Below are 3,557 nucleotides of genomic sequence, written 5' to 3'. Positions count from 1 at the left end.
TGTGTGTCTGTATGCTTGTGTGTGTGTGTGTGTGTGTTTGTCTGTATGCTTGTGTGTGTGTGTGTCTGTATGCTTGTGTATGCACATGCGCGTGTGTCAACAGTAGATGAGGATGCCAGATGAGAGTAAAGCGTGTCAGCATTGTCTCTGTGACGTCATGAGAGTCAGAGAGAGTCTGAGCGCTGACAGAGCAGCGTTAGTTAGAGAGCGACTGCAGCGGAGGCAGACAGGACCTGCGCCACAAACACATACACAGAAACACAGATAACAGATAGAAACACACAAACAGAAGACAGACAGACAGACGTGCTCGTGCTGCAGAGGCGTGTGGTGAGCTCAACTTCATTCTGCATCTGACCTGTGCCGATGTCTTTATATCATGAATGTGTTGTTTTTTTCTGTTTTTAGTGTTTGTTTACTTTTTGTGATGGTGCTGCTGCTTGTTCATCAGTAGTTTTCTGTAATTCAGCAGCACTGAACGTAAAGTCGTCATGACCGAGACGTCCCCGAGATGGACACAAAAACACATCCCTCTTGTTGGACTTGTGTGTGTGTGTGTGTGTGTGTGTGTGTGTGTGTGTGTGTGTGTGTGTTTGCTTACGTGATGCCTGTCAGCAGCAGTAGTGGGTTGTTTACTGCTGCACGGCTCTGAACTGATGTTGTGTTTTCTGTGGCCGAGTCTGATCTGATGTCAGTCTTGTATCTGTCCTGCTTTGGGCCTGTTAGAGTCCGTGTCTCTGCGCTCGTCTCGTCAGTGTGTTTTTGTCTTGTTTCTGCAGTGGAGCTGAGTTCTGCTCTGCCTGTGAGGGTTCCTCCAGCCGCCATCCCCATGGACCTGCGCGTAGAGCAGATGCAGACACTGGACTCAAGCCGGCGCGAGCAGCAGGAGATGCTGGCGCTCAAACACAAGCAGCAGCTGCAGCGGCAGATCCTCATCGCCGAGTTCCAGCGGAAACACGAGCAGCTCTCGCGCCAACACGAGGCCCAGTTACAGGAGCACATGAAGGTCAGGACCCAGCGCTGGTGGGATGTGGTTAACGTTTCTCAGGTGTCACAGCTTCTATGAATCGACTGCTACACTTACGAAAGTCCGGTTCAGACTACACTATTTTACCCTGATTTTGGCACGATCTGCTGGACGTAGGGTGTCGTGGGGATTCGTATACGACAATTGTTCACGATTCAATCGTTTCATCTCGTGTAGTGTGTCATAGTGGACGACAGCCGATGCCAAGTCTGCGATGCTTCACGACGTCAACACAGAAAGTCTAGCATGTTTAATGTTTTTTTCGTCATCAAGGAGTACGACAAAACGTAACTGTCAAAAAAATCTGAACCGGGCTTAAATGCTCACACACCCTTCAGCACACTGACTACATAATGCATGCATGTGGCGTGTGTTTAGAGCTCTTCATGTGATGCTGGGTGTGTGTCAATCACATCCTGAGGTCTCTTCATTTTTTAAATATCTAGTGTGATATATCTGCTCATTTCTACAGGTTTGCTGCACAGGTGACGGAGGTTGTGAAGGGCTTTACTGTAAACGTTACTGCCGCTTTCAGTCATTCTGCAGGAGTTCACTGCCGCTGAGCACAAAATGCCCTTAAAGAAGAGAAAACATGGCCGATGTCCAGTTAAATGAATCAAATGTTGTGCTGAACGCGGTGGATGCTCCATTTTGTTGACTTGGTGAGCTGGGAAGCGGTTGGGCGGCCCGCAGTCATGTTCTCGGTCCTTTGTACACACACTAGTGTTTATTAGTGTACTGAGCCGGCTGTGGGTTCTGCTGGTTAGGGTTAGGATTAGCCGATTGTGGGGCATCCAGACACAGACCGCAAAACTCTGCAGAAGAAAATGAGGAAGCAATGCAATAAACTTCTAAATAATTGTATTGTGTATAATATGGAAGTAGCAGTCGATCGCCACCATCTCGTGATCAGATGATGGTTAAGGGTTAGAGTTATGTCGCAGATCGCAGGTTCAGTCTGGAGTAACCTGAGCTGATCTGCTCAATGGTAATGCATCATGAGTGGCAGCTCGCTGGGTTTGAATCTGACACCTGACAAATATTGTCCCTCAGCTTAACCGCTAGCCATATCAACCAGCTGTTAACCTGTGTGCTTGTTTCTCTCACCAACATCAGCAGGAGCTTCTGGCCCTCAAGCATCAGCAGGAGCTGCTGGAGCATCAGAGGAAGATGGAGCAGGAGCTGGAGAAACAGCAGCGCGAGCAGAAGCTCCAGCTCCTCAAGAACAAAGAACGCGGCCAGGAGAGTGAGTTCATTATAGTTTCTCACCGTGTTACTTCTAAGTAAGAAAATCCTTTTGATGCCAGTAGTAATAAACGTCAGTTACACTGAAATATTAAGAAAGCTGTGCTCAGCAGTTTCGTTTGACGGCGAGCTTTGGTAAATCCTGCGCTCTGCTGTGAACAGGTGCGGTGGCCAGTACAGAGGTGAAGATGCGTCTGCAGGAGTTTGTTCTGAATAAAAAGAAAGCGCTCGCTCAGCGCAGTCTCAACCACTGCATCTCCAACAACCCACGCTACTGGTACGGGTAAGAAACGTCACACGCTGCTCTGCTTCTGATCGAAGAACATTTAGTGTTAGTTATTCAAGCGCAAATGGATGAAAACATTGATCCGAGTGACAAACAGTTCAGCAGACCTGTGTATCTGCTTGACGACTAGATCAGATCAATCCATCATTTCTAAACAATTACAGTTTGGAAGACATTGAAGAGGGATCCAGCAACATTTGTGGTGTCAAAATACACTAACACATAGGCTTTCTGGCTTTAATGTGTCAGGCAGTTCATAAAGATGGGGAAAGTGCAGGGAAAATGGGATTTGAACCTGCAGCCGATGTTGCATAACCCTAACTCACAGCAGTGCATAACTACAGCGATTCACGTGGCTGAGCTTTATTCTGATGATAAAGCTGGAGAGACTGTATCAGTATCTGTTCATTATGTTTGTTTTCCCATCGCTTTTCCTCTTTCTCACTGTCTGCTTTTTCTGTGCAGGAAAACTCAGCACAGTTCTTTGGATCAGAGCTCCCCTCCTCAGACCGCCGTCAGTACCTACAACCCTCCTGCCATGGGCGTCTACGACTCCAAAGATGACTTTCCACTGCGCAAAACAGGTGCTTCACGCAACACTCTCCTTCTTTGAAGTATTTGAAGTGATACTGGAGAAGATGAAGGCTCTGTGTGGAGATGATATCAATATATCATCTAATTATATTGTGTTATCAGTCCTTCTGCAAATTGACAGAAATAGCGGCTCTGTATTGGTGAGGTTCTTGTGTTTCGTTTACTGTGGCTGGCATTAGCGTGAGTGAGCGAGTGTGTGAGAGCGAGTGTGTGAGAGCGAGTGTGTGAGAGAGAGTGTGTGTGTGTGTGAGAGAGTGTGTGTGTGAGAGTGTGTGTGCGTGAGAGCGTGCGTGCGTGAGAGCGTGCGTGAGTGAGTGTGAGAGAGCGTGAGAGAGTGTGAGAGAGCGTGCGTGTGAGCGTGTGTGAGTGTGAGTGTGTGAGAGCGTGTGTGTGTGTGTGAGAGAG

At 47.8% G+C, this 3,557-nt stretch overlaps 1 protein-coding gene across 8 annotated transcripts in view; it reads left to right on the top strand.

Moving 5' to 3' along the window:
* LOC107678319 (histone deacetylase 4-like) overlaps window positions 1–3,557 on the top strand; it is a 31,385-nt gene that overhangs the window by 9,970 nt on the left and 17,858 nt on the right. For 3 of the 8 annotated variants that reach the window (XM_016473553.1, XM_016473551.1, XM_016473548.1), the window contains 4 exons: window positions 780–1,006; window positions 2,144–2,273; window positions 2,435–2,555; window positions 3,024–3,142. The exons of 1 other annotated variant lie outside the window; for it this stretch is intronic. In XM_016473553.1, the coding sequence (XP_016329039.1) occupies window positions 780–1,006; window positions 2,144–2,273; window positions 2,435–2,555; window positions 3,024–3,142 (597 nt within the window). Of the gene's footprint in view, window positions 1–61; window positions 331–779; window positions 1,007–2,143; window positions 2,274–2,434; window positions 2,556–3,023; window positions 3,143–3,557 lie in introns of those variants that run through there. 4 more of the 8 variants (XM_016473554.1, XM_016473552.1, XM_016473549.1 and 1 more) reach the window with 4 other exon arrangements.

Source organism: Sinocyclocheilus anshuiensis, unplaced genomic scaffold (assembly GCF_001515605.1).
Source record: "Sinocyclocheilus anshuiensis isolate Anshui unplaced genomic scaffold, SAMN03320099.WGS_v1.1 scaffold1812, whole genome shotgun sequence".
In the NCBI taxonomy this organism is placed as follows: domain Eukaryota; kingdom Metazoa; phylum Chordata; class Actinopteri; order Cypriniformes; family Cyprinidae; genus Sinocyclocheilus; species Sinocyclocheilus anshuiensis.
Note: the sequence above shows the minus strand (reverse complement) of the source record. Positions and strands in the feature narration are given on the sequence as shown.